General features: G+C 46.9%; 1 protein-coding gene across 1 annotated transcript; it reads right to left on the bottom strand.

Annotated features, from left to right (window-relative positions):
* Positions 1–4,450: 4,450 nt before the first annotated feature.
* ARMCX4 (armadillo repeat containing X-linked 4) lies at positions 4,451–11,478 on the bottom strand. The gene is made up of 5 exons (XM_036271401.1): positions 8,899–11,478; positions 8,598–8,658; positions 8,246–8,477; positions 8,089–8,125; positions 4,451–7,968 (listed from the first exon to the last, which is right to left on the bottom strand). The coding sequence occupies exons 1-5, from the start codon at positions 11,461–11,463 to the stop codon at positions 4,711–4,713; spliced, it is 6,153 nt and encodes a 2,050-aa protein (XP_036127294.1). The 5' UTR covers positions 11,464–11,478; the 3' UTR covers positions 4,451–4,710.
* Between the last annotated feature and the right edge of the window lie 3,920 nt (positions 11,479–15,398).

Raw genomic sequence — 15,398 nt, 5'->3', positions numbered from 1 at the left:
AGGTACGTGCCCTTAGCAGGAACCGAACCCGGGTCTCTCTGGACCGCAGGCCGGTGCTCTAACTGCTGAGCCAAACTGGCCAGGGCTATACATCAGTTTTTACATAGGGGTCATTTAAATATATACTTTTCTTCATTAAAAGGTATAATATGTGCTTATGAAGCCTATTTTCCTCAGATAAGATATATGCTGAATTTTTTTCCAAGTAAATAAGTGTAGATACCCATCAACATTTTCAAGAGTTGCATAACATTTCAATGTGTAAACATATCCTTAATGTGTTTAGTCAAGTGCCTATTTTGAGACACTTGGTCATTCCCAATTTTTCATACTTCAAAATTGTGTGAAACCTTATACAAGCCAATTATTTGATTACTCCCTAAGGATACATTTCTACTGGTGGAATTACAGCATCAAAGAGCATGTACATCTTGAGGACTTCTGAAATATGTGCCCAAATGCACCTTGTACCAGTGTATGCTCCCACCAAAACTTTGAGAGTGCCCCCCCCCCTTTATCACTCTCTGGGTTGGTGAGGGGGTTCTTCCTCATTATGAATGACAATAACTCTCTAGGTGGTTTCATAAAGGCTCTGCTTCAACCAACCTTATAAAAGAAATCTGATAGAAACACTAAAATTATTTTTTATGCTATTGTATTTTCTTATTTCAAAATAGTAACTAATTCACTCACTTTATATAGATAACAGTTGTTCAAGATGGCGGTGTAGGTTAAAGCGGTACTCTCCTCCTCCCACAACCACATCAAAATTATAACTAAACTACAAAACAACCATCATTCAGAACTGCCCAAATTCTGGCTGAATGGAAGTCCTACAACTAGGGAATTAAATAAAAAGCCACAGAGACTTGTAGGAGACAGAGGTGAGAAACAGGCTGATCCCACACCCATGTGTGGCGGTTTTTAATCAGGAGGGATATCTTGGCTGTGGAGGACTCCTCTGAGGGGCAAGGGGTCCTAGCCCCACACCACACCTTTCAGCGCTGGGTTCCAGTGCCTGGAAGAGGAGTCCCCATAACTGGGGATTGTGGCTGAGTGACACTGAGGCTGCTGCAGTCTCAGACAGTTCCTCTTAAAGAGCCCCCACATGGACTTACTTGGACTCACTCCGCCTGAGCTCCAGTGTTGGGGCAGCAGCTTAAAAGGAACCAGGCACATAAGGGGAGGAACTAACTTTTCTGGCATCAAAGCAAGAGCTGGGGGGGCAGCTTTCTACCAGACAATAATGCTGGCAGAGGCCTTTGTTCTTTTGCTGAGTCCCCCCCCCCCCCCAGCCAACAGACAGGCACCATATCTGAATCTCCATTAACCTGGCCTACACTGTTCATCCTGCCCTGGTGATTCCCTGAGACCCTGCCCCACCCAACTTGCAAATTAATCCAAGCTGTTTCCAGTGGCTTTTCCATATGAATGGTCTGTCTTGGCTCATGCTTCAGACTTTCCTAAAATCCCTCTAATAAGCAACAGCTGGCCTCAGTATGCCCTGTACCCCTCACTAAGTGGCCCCAGGCCTGGCACTAGAGGCAGCCTGCCTTGGTTCACAGCTTGGCCTCCCCCAGGCACCTCCAAGCCCAGCACAAATAGCAGCCATCTGCAGATCACTCTGTAGCTCATGGCAGGTGGCCCTAGTCAGGGCACAAGCAGTGGCCAACTTTGAACCTCCCAGGAGGCCCAAGAGCCAGTGCACCCAGTGGTCAGCTTCAGACCACACCCGATTACAGCCCTACCACCTCCATGAGTGACACACTCAAGGGGTGGACTCAGTGAGCACCAAAGCCCCAGTGAAGCAAATCCTGCTCCACAGGGTTGGCTCCTACACAGACGCTCTTTATCTGTAGTAGTAGCTGGTCCTCACAACAGATTGGCCTGGAGGTCAGTCCCTCCCAGTGACACCAACAGCAATCAAGGCTCAACTACAATAGGAGAGTGCACACAGTTCACACAGGAGTGCACCTGGAGTGCCCAGCTAAGGTAGCTGGGGAGGCTGAGCCACTGGGCCCTACAGGAAACCTACTACACAAGGCCACTTTACTAAGTCCAGGAGACATAGCAGCTGTACCTAATACACAGAAACAAACATAAGGAAGCAGCCAAAATGCAGAGACAAAGAAACATGTTTCACGTGAAAAAAAACAGGAGAAATCTCCAGAAAAAGAACTAAATGAAATGGAAGCAAGCAAACTACCAGATACAGAGTTCAAAATAATGGTTATAAGGATGCTCAAAAAACTTACTAAGAACTTCAAGGAATTTAGTGAGAATTTCAAGGAACTTGGTGAGAACATCAACAACATAAAAAAGGACCAGTCAGAAGTAAAGGATACACTAACTGAAATGAAGAATAATTCATAGGGAATCAACAGTAGAGGACACTTGAGAATCAAATCAGTGATTTGGAATATGAGGAAGAAAAGAAAAAAAACTATCGGAACAGCAAAAAGAAAAAATATTCCAAAAATATGAGGACAGTGTAAGGAGCCTCTGGGACAACTTCAAGCATATCAACATTTTTATCATGGGAATGTCAGAAGAAGTGAAGGAGAAGAAATTGAAAGCTATGTGAAAAAAATAATGACAGAAAACTTCCCTTACCTGGTGAAAGAAAGAAGCATACAAGTCCAGGAAGCACAGAGAATCTCAAACAAGATGAACCCAAAGAGGTCCATACCAAGACACATTATAATTAAAATGCAAAAAGTTAAAGACAAAGAGAGAATCTTAAAAGCAGTTAGTTACCTACAGGGAACGCCCATAGACTGTCAGCTGATCTCTCAACCGAAACTTTGCAGGTCAGAAAGGAGTGGCAAGAAATATTCAAAGTGACAAAAAGCAAGGACCTACAACCAAGATTACTCTATCCAGCAAAGCTTTCCTTTAGAATTGAAGGTCGGATAAAGAGCTTCCCAGACCAGAAAAAGCTAAAGGAGTTCATCACCACCAAACCAGTAGTACATGAAATGTTAAAGAGTCTTCTTTAAGAAGAAAAAAAGATAAGCAAAATATAAACAGTAAAATGGCAATCAATACATAGCAACAACTGAATCTAAAAATCAAAATAAATGAATGAGTGGAACAGAAACAGACTCATAGATACAGAGAACATTTTTTTTAATCTTCACTTGAGAATATTTTTCCATTTATCTTCAGATAGAGTGGGAGGGGGAGAGAGAGAAACATCAATGTGAGAGAGACACATCAATTGGTTGCCTCCCCCACGATCCCGACCAGGGCTGGGAACCGAACCACCACCATGGTATGAACCCTTGGCCAGAATCAAACCCGAGACTCTGTGATCCATGGGCCGATGCTCTAACTGCTGAGCCAAACTGGCCGGGGCATACAGAGAACATTTTGATGGTTTCTAGAGGGGAGGGGGTTTGGGGCAATGGGAAAAAAAGGTGAAGGGATTTATAAGTACAAATTAGTAGTTATAGTATAGTCATGGGGGTGTAAAGTACAGCATAGGGAATATAGCCAATCATATTCTAATAACTATGTATGGTGTCAGATGGGTATGAAATTTTTCAGAATAATCACTTACTAAGTTATATAATGTCTAATCACTGAGGTGTACACCTGAAACTAATATAATATTGTTGTCAACTGTAATTGAGAAATAAAAAATGATTTTAAAAAAGGAAAGAGGATGTTTTCTATCAAATGTCCCCAGGACTCTAAAATAAAATTGTCCTTCCCTGTAGTCTCCCAGAATAGGTCCCAGCACTTCATGCAAGGAGACTCTCACTTCCTTCCTCCCCTGATCATTTCCATGACCAGCAGTGACATCTTGTACTTAGACTATGGTGGTAACTTCCTAACTGGTGTTCCAATCTTCAGTGGCCAGTCCTGTCCCCTTCCCAACTCAGACTCATCCTGCACACAAATCAGCCACATTGTTTCCCTTTCATCTTGTCACTCCCATGGTCATAAAAGGCTTTGGTGTCTCCAAGGGTTGGATGGAGTAATATGCAGACACCTCAGTGTAACAGTTAAGGACCCTCCATGAGTGGGACTCACCCCAACTCTGGACTATATTTCTCATCATTCTCTTTCCCATACTTTGCACTCAGGCAGGCCAGCCCCCTCTCTGGAGCAGGATTTCCATCTCCATGCCTTTCTTCCCACTACTCCTCCTTACTCCAATGCCCTCCTGCCATTTTTATCTTATCCTTCAAGCCCAGCTTACTTAAATGTCCCCTCTTCTGTAAAACTTTCCTTGAGCACTGCTCCCTGTAGAATTTTCTGCCCTGATGGGAAGGGTCTGGCCATGATCAGAGACTCCTGGTTTTGTTAGTTTTGTTTTGATACATCCTGCCTTCCAAAAAGATCATAAACTCAAGGACAAAGACGTGTCTTTTTTTCTGCTTAAAACACAAAACTTTATTGATGACAAAAATAAAATCTCAAATGTATAAACATAAGTCCACACAAAGGACCAAAGATTACCTTACTTATAAAGAATTGGCTTAGTTTCTGCTCATGAAGCATACTAAAAACATCTTCAGACAAGGTAAAAAAATCAACACATGTATTTTCAGTACAAGTTTGAATCAATTTGGTGTTCATAAAATGATGCAGCTATAGATCATCATAGGTAACATCAGTATTGAAGTTATAATGCATTTTACAAAGTGCATTACCCCCAGGCTGCAAAACCAAAATATCACTTAGATGAAAACACACAACTAATCAGAGTTTACTTAATAAAAGCTCAACTCTTTCTTTCACCTCAGGGTCATTGTATTCTGCTGCTAAGACTCGAAGTTTCTTAGCACATGCTTTAGGTCGCTGGAATACGAAATAAAGGGAATTTTTACTGAACTTGTCCTGGGTAAATACTCTTGCTCTTCTTTTAAAATGGTAATTTATATTTTCAAATAGTGAAAGAGCATTAAGAATATTCTCTTTTGTCTCTTTCTTGCTAAAGATATTAATTAGTGATGTTGGTGCATTGGCTATGAGCAAATCTTTTGTCATAGATGGATTTTTAGAGAAATTCAAAAGCATTCCCAAAATATGGTCTTTAGTTTCTCCACTTCCCACAGTTAACAAACGAAAAAATTCTGAAATATAATTTGTAACCATATGCTGATATTCACTAATAATAGTCAGGTGCTTTATCAATCTTAGTCCAGCCAGCTGCACATTTGAATTCAAGGGATAGGTGACGGTATCTTCACATACTTGGTTTAGATATGTTTTAACTTTCCTATGATTTTCAGCAGCCACCGAGATGTTATTTAGTGCATTTAAAGCCTTCTGCCTAACACTGGGGTGGGGATTATTGAGCAAGCTTTCAATAATTGAGATTCTACCTGCGTTACGAATGACCTCGTGGGAAAATGGATAATCAGGACTGTTATACAGAGCATTATTGGCTATTTCATGAATAGAAGGATCTTCAGTCATCTCAATCATGCATATAAGTTTTTCAAGCTCTCGTGGATCCATATTAGTTTTATGTTTACAGCGGCAGGCCCAGGGCTGAGCTTTCTCTCCAGACCTGATCTGCTTTCTGAGCTCACCTTCAGGGAGTAAGCAGGGCTCATTTTGGTATGGAAATTTCATTTCCGTCCAGATCATGGTTCCTGCCCATGACCCCATTCCTGCTCCAGGAACCATGGATGGATATGTGCCTCTAAACTCAGATGATGTTTTGGCTTTCATCTTAGGTGCAGGTTTGTCTTCCCTTCTGTTTTCATTACCATCCTTGAACCAAGACTTTACATGGACTCCACCAGCAGCCTCAAGCTTATCCTTGGAGCTGGCCTTATCTCCAGCCCCACACTCAAAACTGACATTTTTCTCACTGTTGGATCTGTACTCAGTACTGTTCTCACTCTCAGCCCAAAACAAGGACCTTAAACTGATCTCCTCAATATCAGGGCTGGATGCTCTACTTAGCTCATCTATATCCTCAGCCAAAGTCCAGGACCTCATGCCAGGCTCTTCCTCAGCTCCAAGCCTAGACCCTGTGGTGGTTGCATCTGCATCCCAGAGCCAAGACTCTTTCCTGGCCTCAGCTCCAGCCTCAGCTCCCATACAGGAGTCCACAAAGGCCTCTTCTTCAGATCTAATCCAGGACCCAATATTTGCCTTGTCGTCAACCTCAAATTTGGAACTAACGATGCTCTCTTCCTCAGCCCCAGATCTGGATTCAATACTGGGTTCATTTTTACTTCCAGGCCTAGACACAATACCAGCCTCTACCCCTCTCCAAAACCAGGACCCTGTACTAGCCTCATTCCCAGCCCCAAACCAGTATCCTTCATTGGCTTCCATCCCAGCACTGACCTGGGACCTTCCACTGGCCTGATCCCCAACCCTAGCCCGGGACCCTCCACTTGTCTGATTCTCAGGCCCTAACCTAGATCTAGGCCAGGATTTTCTACCAGCTTCATCCCTAGTGCTAGCCCGGAACCCTCCTCCACTGGCCTGATCCTCAAATCCAGGTTTGGAACAGCTACCTGTCTGATCCACAGCCTCAATACAGGACCTTCCACTAGCCTTTTTCCCAGTGTCATCCCGGGACCAAACATTGGACTGATCCACAAACCCTGGCCTAGACCCTCCATCAGCCTGTTCCCCAGCCCTAGCACAGGACCCATCACTGGACTGGTCCATAGGCCCCAACCTGGACACTCCACTGGCTTGATCTGCAGTGTCAGCCCAGGACCTTCCATTGGACTGGTCCTCAGACCCCAATCTGGACCCTCTACTGCCCTGGCCACCAGCCCCAGCCCAGGATACATTTTCACTGGCCTGATTATCAAATCTAGGCTTGGATTCACCACTAGATGTATCATCAGTCCCAACCCAGGACCCTCCACTAGCCTTGTCCACAGCCTCAGCCCAGTACCCAATACTAGGCACATTTCCAGCCCTAGCCTCAGTCCAGGAACTTCCATTTGCCTGAATCCCATCCCCATCCTGGTACCTTCCACTGACCTGCTCTTGAACCCCAGGCAATGACCCTCCTTTGGCCTGATTCTCAGACACTGTCCAGGACCCTCCAATGGCCTCTTCTCCAACCCACGACACCCCACTGTCCTGGCCCCCAGCCAGGGAACCCTTACTGACCTGACCTCCCGTCCAGGGTTCCCCAGTAGCCTGGTTCCTAGAGCCAACCCAAGAACCCCCACTGACCTGGTTCTCAGCCCCAGTCCAGGAACCTCCAATGGCCTTGTCTCTAGCCCAGAGATCCCCACTAGCTTGGTCCCCAGATCTATCCCAGGATCCAATACCAACCTCATTCTCAGCCCTAGCCCCAGCCCAGGACCTAATACCAGACTTATCACTAGCCCCACTCCACAACTCAATACTGGCTTCATTCTTATCATCAGCCCAAGACATGCTATTGTCCCAGTATCCATCCCTGACTTGAAACCTAAATTTGATCCATCGCTCAGAAGCAATCCAATCTTCAATACCAATTCCACTCCAGTAATACTCATGGACCATAGGCTGTGTCTTTCCACAGGCCTGAGCACCAGTCCCACCCTCACTCTCAGAAGTGGGCATGGCCTTAGGCTTGGGATTTGCATAGACAACACCTTCTTCTGTGGCTTCTGCCTTAGACTTGGATATAGCTTTGTCCTTTGCACCAAGCAAGGGCTTACTCTGGAAAAGGACCATGGACTGAGGCTGGCCAGAGCCCATAGTATCTGTCCTGGTCTCTACCTTAGACTCAGCATTAGGATTGCCCTTGACCTTACTCCTGGCACCAAGAACGGCCTTACCATGGGAACTGTCTGAAGCCTGGGGCTGAGCAGAGCTTGTTGTATCTGCTCCAGCCTCTAACTTGCACACAGTGGAATTGCCCCTGACTTTATTCTTGGCACCAGGCAAGGCATCACCCTGAGAACTGGCCACAGCTTGAGGCTGGACAGAGCTTGTTGCATCTGCCATGGCCTCTGCCTTAGACACAACATTGGGATTCTCCCTGACCTTATTCTTGGCACCAGGCAAGCCCTCACCCTGAGAATTGGCCATAGCTTGGAGCTGGGCAAAACCCACTGCATCCGGCCCAGTCCCTGCCTTAGACACAGCATTGGGATTGTCCCTGACCTCAATCTCAGTACCAAACAAGGCTGCACCCTGTGAACTGGCCACAGCTTGGGGCTGGCCAGAACCCATTGTATCTGGCCCAGCCCCGGACTTAGACACAGCATTGGGATTGCCCCTGACCTTATTCCTGGTATCAGGCAAGGCTTCACCTTGGGACTTTGGCACAGCCTGTGGCTGGGGAGAGCCTATTACATCTGGACCAGCTACTGCCTCAGATACAGCACTGGCATTGCCCTTGACTTTATTCCTGGAACTAGGCAAGATATCACCTTGGGAATTAGATACAACCTGGAGCTGGGCAGAGCCTGTTGCATCTGCACTGGCTTCTGTCTTAGACACAGTATTGGGATTGTCCCTGACCTTATTCCTAGCAACAGGTAAGGCTTCACCTTGGAAATTAAACACAACGTGGGGCTGGGCAGAGCCTGTTGCATCTGTTCTGGCCTCTGCTTTAGACACAGTATTAGAATTATCCTTGAGCTTATTCTTAGTGCCATACATGGCCTCACCCTGTGAATTGGTCACAGCTTTGGGTTGGGCAGAGTCCACTGTATCTGGCCCAGCCCCTGACTCAGACACAGCATTGGGAATGCCCCTAAACTTATTCTTCGCAACAGTTAAGGCTTCACCTTGGGAATCAAACACAGCCTGGGGCTGGGCAGGGCCTGTTGCATCTGCTCTGGCCTCTGCCATAGACACAGTATTGAGATTACACCTGACCTTATTCTTAGTTCCAGGCAAGACCTCACCCTGAGAATTGGTCATAGTCTGAAGCTGGTCATAGCCAGTTGCATCTGGCCCAGCTCCTGCCTTAGACACAGCATTAGGATTGCTCTTGACCTTATTCCTGGCACCAGGTAAGGCCCCACCCTGAGAATTGGCCTTAGCTGGGGGCAGGGCAGAGCCCACTGTATCTGGCCCAGCCCCTGATTTAGACACAGCATTGGAATTGCCCTTGACCTTATTCTTAGTACCAGGTAAGTCCTCACCCAGGGAACTAGCTACAGCCTGGGGCTGGGCAGAGCCTGTTTTATCTGGCCCAGCCCCTGCCTTAGACACATTGGGTTTGCCCCTGACCTTATTACTGACACCAGGCAATGCTTCACCTTGGGAATTTGATCCAGCCTGTGGCTGGACAGAGTCCATTGTATTTGCTCCAGTCTCTGCCTTAGACACAGCATTGGGATTGCCCTGGAGCTTATTCGTGGCACCAGGCAAGGCCTCCTCCTGGGAATTGGCCATAGCCTGGGGCTGGGCAGAGCCCACTGTATCTGGCCCAACCCCTGACTTAGACACAGCACTGGGTTTTCCTCTGATCTTATTCCTGGCACCAACCAAGCCTTCGACTTGGAAATTTGACATAGCCTGGGGTTGTTCAGAACCTGTCCTATTTGCTCCAGTCTCTATCTTAGACAGGGCATTGGGATTTCCCTTGACCTTATTACTGGCACCAGGTAGGGCCTCACCCTGAGAATTGGCCACAGCCTGGGGCCAAGCAGATCCTGTTGTATCTGTTTGAGGCTTGGCAGAGCCCATTGTGTCTGGCCCAGTCCCTACCTTAGACACAGCATTGGGATTGCCCTGGACCTTATTCTGGATACCAGACAAGGCTTCATCCTGGGCACTGGCCATAACCTGAGGCTGACCACAGGCCCTTATTTCTGCCTTAGCCCCGGCCCTCAACCCATTAGGATCTCCCCTGTCATCAACCCTAGAATCAGGCAAAGCATCATCTTGGGTCTTGGCCCCCCTCTGAGGCTGTGCACAGGTTTTCATGTCTATCCCAACCTTTGCCTTACTCTTGCCTTTGGCTTTGCCCCTAGCCTTAGCTCTAGTACTAGGTAAGGCCTCAACTTGGCTCACAGCAGAAGCCTGAGACTGTGCCTTTGTGTCTGTCCCAGCCTCCTCCTTAGACATGGTGCTGGCATTGCCAGCCTTAATCCTGACATCAGAAAAGGCATCACCCCGGACACTGGCCATAGGTTGAGGCTGTGTATAGGACAATATATCTGTTTCAGCCCCTACTTTAGAAATGGCATTGGAATTGCCTCTGGTCTTAATCCTGGAATCAGGCAAAGCCTCAGCCTGAGAAATGACCCTCAAGTTTGCCTTGGCCCCTGTTTTAGATACGGCATTGGAATTGCCTCTACCCTTAACCCTAGCATCAGGAATAGTCTCAGGCTGAGCAACAGCCTTAATTTCAGCTCCAGACATTGCCCTAGATGTGACATCGGTATTTCCCCTATCATCAACCCTGGCACCAGACATTGCCTCAGCCTGTTTCTTGGCTACAGTTTGAGGTTGTGTAGAAGCTCTCATATCTGTTCCTGCCTTACACATGGCATTAGTATTACCCCCAGCATCTACCCTTACCCCAGCCATGCTCTCAGCCTGAGCCTTGGTTACAATCTGAGACTGGGCAGAAGCCCTGTCTGCCCCAGACCCTGCCCGAGATATCATTGTGCGATTTCCCTTGGCTTTAACTCCAGCAGAAGGCACATCATCAATATGGACCTTGGCCACAGGCTGAGATGGTACATAAGACCTTATATCAACTCCAGCTTCCGCTCTGGATATGGTATTAAGATTTCCCTTAGCATCAACTGTGGTACCAGGCCTGGCCTCAGACTGAGTCTTGACCACATTCACAGTCTTTTCCAGGGCTCTTGTTTTGGTCTCAGCCACAATTCCAGTCTTGTTTATGGCATTCATCTTGGCCAATTCTCTGGTCATTGCCAAGGCCTCATTCTGTGTCATCAGTACTCTGTTCATCTCTGTCTCTTTTTCAGCAAATATATAAGCTTCAACTTTGGTCTGGGTCATTGCTTCTTTCTTGGCCTCTTCCCTGACAAACAGTCCCCAAGCTTTAGCCTTGGTCTGGGTCACTGCCTCTTTCTTGACTACTCTCTCAGCCTCAGAGTCAGTTTGGGTCACTGCCTCTTTCATGGCCACTTCCTTGGCTTTGACTTTGGCCTCAGCCAGAGTCACTGCCTCTGTCATGACCACTATTTTGACTTCAGATTGGACCTCTGCCTCTGCCCCAGCCATTGCCTTGTCCTGAGAGTTGGCTTTGGGTCTGGCCCTAGCACTGGCCTTAGTCTCTACTTCAGCCCCAGCCCCACCTCCTGTTCCAGTTCCTGCTCCAGTCTTGGCCTTGGATCTAGTCTCAATCTCTGCCCCTTCCATTGCTTCACTCGTGGCCAAGGTCTGGTTCTGTACCCCAGCCAGAGTCTCCATTTTGACTCTAGACCCATTGCTGGCAAGTCTCCTCACACTCTGGGCTCTTCCCTTGGTTAATCTGTAAATGTAGTAGCAGGTACCAGCCCAGATCACCAGTCCTGCAGTCACCCAGCCCACTTCCTGAATGCGACCCATGTAATCACCCCTGCTGAAGGCACAAATAAGGTACAGAGGCCTCAGGTGGGCTGGGGAAAGAGGGTGGTAGGTCTGGGTGTAGGCCTGTAAGGGTGCTGGTCTTCAGTTCAAAGGCCACTACAGCTGCCACTGGAGGTGGACCTAGAAGTGGAGGAAGGAAATGGACTAAAATGTCTCTTCTATTTCTGTGCATCATACAGACAGATACACAGAAGGGCAGGAAAGTGTTGAAATAATGTGCTTGATAGGATAAGATAATCATTAGAAAGCTCTCTCTCCATTTTATCTCCTCCCCATTTTCCCTAGTACTCAACAATTTTCCCCCAAGATACTTCCATTGACATTTCCTTACACCAAATAAATAGTGAAAAGGATAGTGAGAGGGTTGGCTGTAAATGGGAGAGACTGAGAAGCCCTCAGACCTTGATTTTTACTGGACCTACTCTGACCACCATTCCCACAGGTCCTTACCCCCATACCAACCTGTATTGATCTGAGGCAGTTTCCTCCTCTTTCCTTCTCTTGATTGGTGTTACACTCTAAAATAGATCTATATACTCTTTAGATCTATGTACCTAGAGGTAGACAGACAGACAGATGGAAGGACCGATGGGGGTGGGGATTTTGTTCTTTATGCGACTGCCATATTATTATAAAACTCTCTCTCTAGCCCCCCTCAGTTCACCCCACTCCCTGTACCAAAATAAAAGTGAGGGTGTGGGGTGACAGGAATGGTGGGAAAGGTGGCTGGAAAAGAGAGAGGCTGAGGATCTTCCAGCCTGGACAGTGGACCTACTGGATACAAACTGGCCTCCACTAACCCACCCTAGAGGTCTACCCAAGCAGGCCCCATCCTCTTACCAGTGTCTACTGATCAGGGGCAACTTCCTCCTTATTTCTTTGCTTCCAGTCATCTCAAGCCTTGCAGCAAACCTGCAGGCAGATCTATGGACAAATAAACAAACAGAATACTTCATAGAACAGACAAGTACCCTGATCCCTGACCCCAGTACCTACCTTGCCAAAAAGCCCAGGTCCAATTTGCTAATGTATACCATTTTATCACCCCCCACATCCTCTTCTTTCAGTCACACTCCAGCCCACCCTTACCCCAATATCCCTAAATGTTTCCTTCATTTAAATCAGTATGGGCTGTGGCAACACTGTGGAAATCTGGCAGAGGGTAGGAGAAGCAGAAGTACCATCTATTAAAACCCTTTCAAGTCTCAGCCACATCCTATCCCCACCCTCTCAGGCACTGCCCACCTTCACACAAACCTCCATGGTTCTAGGTCAGTCTACCCCTTTCCCTTGTTTCCAGTGGTAAACAGCCTTGCTGTAGATGTTTGGGAAGATCTAGGAACAAACAGAGTAAAAGAGAAAGGTGAATGTTCAGTGCTTGTGACATCCCAGCATTTAAGACACAGGCCTCAGTACCTGCCTTATAGGATTTAGAAACCCACTCCCTGGCAGGCAGAACCTTGGGCTTTCCCAACACTGAAGTGGGCAGGGTGGAAAAGAGAAGCAGGAAAAATAAAAGGGGAGTGACATGGGCAAAATCTTTTAAAACCACCTGTAGGATTCTAGAGCATCTCCCAAAAGTCCATCATTTCCTTCACCAAGATACTCAGACAGGAAGGGGTATATAAAACTGGAGGATGGCAAGTGAGATGGAGGTCCCCATATTCCACACCCTTATCATAGCCTACTGCAGCAGTTCTCAACCTTCCTAATGCCGCGACCCTTTAATACAATTCCTCATGTTGTAGTGACCCCCAATCATAAAATTATTTTTGTCACTACTTCATGATTGTAATTTTGCTACTGTTATGAAACATCGTCGGAAATATGTGTTTTCCAATGGTCTTAGGCGACCCCTGTGAAAGGGTCGTTCGACGCCAAAGGGGTCGCGACCCACAGATTGAGAACCGCCTTACTGCCATCTACTTTTCCTTAAACCCAGCTCTAGAAATCTCAAGTACAAGAGACAAAGTGTGGGGGAAGGCTTTTGCTTTTGCAAAATCACTATCCCTCCCCAACAAAGTCAGTTTCTTTCTCTCTCTCTCTCTCTCAATAAATAATAATGTTCCTTAATACAACAATTTGTATATTCTCAATATTATCTGAAGTGCAAATTAAATCATCCCTAGAAAAGTTTGCTATCTTTACTGGTCTTCAATATACAATTTAAGTTTAAAATCCTAAGCTTGGTAAGTAAATGCAGTAAGGGGAAGTCCCCTAGCTAGCCTCACCCCATATTCCAACTAGATAGTGGCACCTAAGTATCTGTCATATAGAATTCACATCGAACTTAGGTGGTTCACAGACAGTGCCCATGCTCACACTAACCTCCACAGATCCTATGCAGCTTCCTCCATTCCATCTTCCCTCACCTGGCCACAAACTGCCACACCGAACTACTGTCCTTCTCAAGTCTCAAGACAGGAGTAAAGGCACTGAGTGCTTGGACCAGCACCCTGGACACAGATCCCAATACCCGCCGGTCTGGATTCAGAACCCTTATCAAACGATCCTCCCAATATTCCGGTAAGCCACCACCACCAATCCTGCCATCCAGTCACTAAAGCCCACCATTTTCTCTGCGAATGCCACCATGGCATGTCCCTTCTACTGAAATCAGCAGGAAGCTGAGTGGACATGTGCAATCAGTGATTCGAGTCAGGAAGGGGCATCTCAATCTCGATATTTACTTCTTGAGACACTGCCCGCACCAGCTGCCCTGTCCGAGTCCATGGTTCCTCTCCACACACTAGGCAGGGGGAGGGGTGCTCCTAAGAATCAGAGGAAAGGCTCTTGGAACTTGAGCCTGCATTGTTCCCCACCCTTGGACCGGCCTCCGGGGTTGGGGGCGGCTGCCGTCCTGGCCTCCGAGAGGCCCCAGGCCCTTACCTGCTCCGCCTTCCCGGCCCAAAGCCAGCCCGCCGTGTGCCGCGCAGCCGGGAGCTGGTACCCAGAAGGGAGTGACGACTGCACTGAAGGCTGCGCTGCTCTGCAGCTCGGGGTCACGTGAGGGCCGTGCGTCACCAACGAGCTCGCCCCCTGCCCCCACTGGCCCGTGAGGAGTTCGACAGGACCCTCCCCCCACTCGGCTCGCACAGCTCCCCTCCAACTCTCTGCCCCGCCGACAGCGCACCTTCTTGCCACTCAGTCTGGTCCTCTCCAATCTGAGGGCCCACAAGTGGCCTCACCTCCCTGCGGTCGGGATTTGTTCTCTGATTACCTGGAAGGGTCTGATTCCCCGACCTACACCTAGGCTTTGACCCTGTTCTTTTCTAATGTTTCTCTAAGGAATCTTCTTTCTCTCCTAGGCTATAAGACGAATGTTCCCCATCAGGTACCCTGCTGCACCAAACTGAGCTAAGAAAGGGATGTCAGGAAAGGAAGCAGAAAGTGCCTTTTTTTTTTTTTTTTTTTCACTTTTAACATTACATTCATTGTTTTTTAATCTGGAAATGCAGTCAAGCCATTTTCATTTGATATTTAGAAATGAGTTCGTTTTTTTTTACTCATTTTTTTACATTATTTTTGCTCCACATTAAAAAATGTTTTGTAGTTGCTATAAATGATTTTACAGCTTTCAAAACAATCTAGTAATTATTGACATTTTAAATACAAAATTTTCCTAAGCAAAACCAGCACGTTTTCAATGTGATCTATAAATTAATCTTTGGAAAGACAGTTTTCTAATCTTGGCAGTTTTCCACAAGTAATTTACAGCCTTTTGAAGTTCTGGCTGAACTTGCTCTGTGTCAGGTGTCTGAGAACTTCATAGATGACTCCTGGCCGATTGAATGAAGACCCGGCTCCAGATAAACCCAGTGCCTGAAAACTAGTGACTTTCTAGATTAACCGGTTTTCTATTCAAGGAGTTTTATTTTTGATTTTACGTGAGTATATGGTCAAAGTAGTCTGTT

This window comes from Molossus molossus, unplaced genomic scaffold (genome assembly GCF_014108415.1).
Source record: "Molossus molossus isolate mMolMol1 unplaced genomic scaffold, mMolMol1.p scaffold_m16_p_2, whole genome shotgun sequence".
Classification (NCBI taxonomy): Eukaryota; Metazoa; Chordata; class Mammalia; order Chiroptera; family Molossidae; genus Molossus; species Molossus molossus.
Note: the sequence above shows the minus strand (reverse complement) of the source record. Positions and strands in the feature narration are given on the sequence as shown.